At 33.5% G+C, this 982-nt stretch overlaps 1 protein-coding gene across 1 annotated transcript in view; it reads left to right on the top strand.

The window, feature by feature from the left end:
- LIN9 (lin-9 DREAM MuvB core complex component) overlaps positions 1–982 on the top strand; it is a 45,286-nt gene that overhangs the window by 29,575 nt on the left and 14,729 nt on the right. Inside the window, exons 9-10 of the mRNA XM_019659015.1 lie at positions 393–512; positions 792–893. Coding sequence (XP_019514560.1) covers positions 393–512; positions 792–893 — 222 coding nt within the window. The remainder of the gene's footprint in view (positions 1–392; positions 513–791; positions 894–982) is intronic.

The following is a 982-nucleotide window of genomic DNA, read 5'->3' as shown; positions in this document are numbered from 1 at the left end:
TGTTCATCACCCAGAGTCAGTTCTCCTTCCATCACCATATATTTGACCCCCTTTACCCTCTTCTACGATCCCCATTCAGATAATCTTTAACACAAAGACAACCAAGAGTGGCTATAGAATACTTTTAATATTAATCTTTGATCCTCTAATTGTTTTGATCCTTTGGTGTTTTTCTTATCTCTTCTGTTTTGTGGGTTTCGCCTTTTGGTAGCAAAGTAGTATTTTCAGTAGTATTTAAGATATAGCCTTTTGATCTTTGTAGGATAACATATTCTGTGATACATCATAGCATATGAGCTACTGTATAGCTCATGCTGAAATATAATATTTATAAGGCTAAAAATGTTTGGTAAAGTTCTACAAGTCTTGTTGACTTTTTTGTTTTCCCAAAGAGTAATGAGCCTCATGAGACAATGCCAATTGCTGCCTTTGGACAAAAACAGCGGCCTTCTCGATTTCTTATGACCCCACCACGGTCACATTATACTCCTCCTCTCCAGTCTCCGATTACGGTAGTATTTTAAAATATCATCAGTAATTTAAATGATTATCAATGTGTTTGTTCTTAGGAAATACACATCTATTACAGAAACTTCAGGAGGTGCCTGCATTATGTCGAGTTGTCAGATTTTAAATAAAATAAGTAAATAGTTACTTTAACTCGAAATATTTCCCTTTTTGTACGATGTTTAATATAATATTAATTATAATAGAGTTTGCTCTTTATCTAAATATAAGATACTTCCTTTTGAACAACCAGTAGTTAAAATGATTCCCTTTTATTCCCATAGGATAATGATCCTTTATTAGGACAGTCACCTTGGAGAAGTAAAATTTCTGGCTCTGACACTGAAACGTTAGGTGGTTTTCCAGTAGAATTCCTTATCCAAGTGGTAAGAATTTCTCTGAATATCTTGGCTGTTTGTTTAAAAACTCAATGTCTTTTGTGTTATTTAAGTTGAGAGTTTTTCTAGGACCAAAT

Source organism: Hipposideros armiger, unplaced genomic scaffold, assembly GCF_001890085.2.
Source record: "Hipposideros armiger isolate ML-2016 unplaced genomic scaffold, ASM189008v1 scaffold_293, whole genome shotgun sequence".
NCBI lineage: Eukaryota > Metazoa > Chordata > Mammalia > Chiroptera > Hipposideridae > Hipposideros > Hipposideros armiger.
Note: the sequence above shows the minus strand (reverse complement) of the source record. Positions and strands in the feature narration are given on the sequence as shown.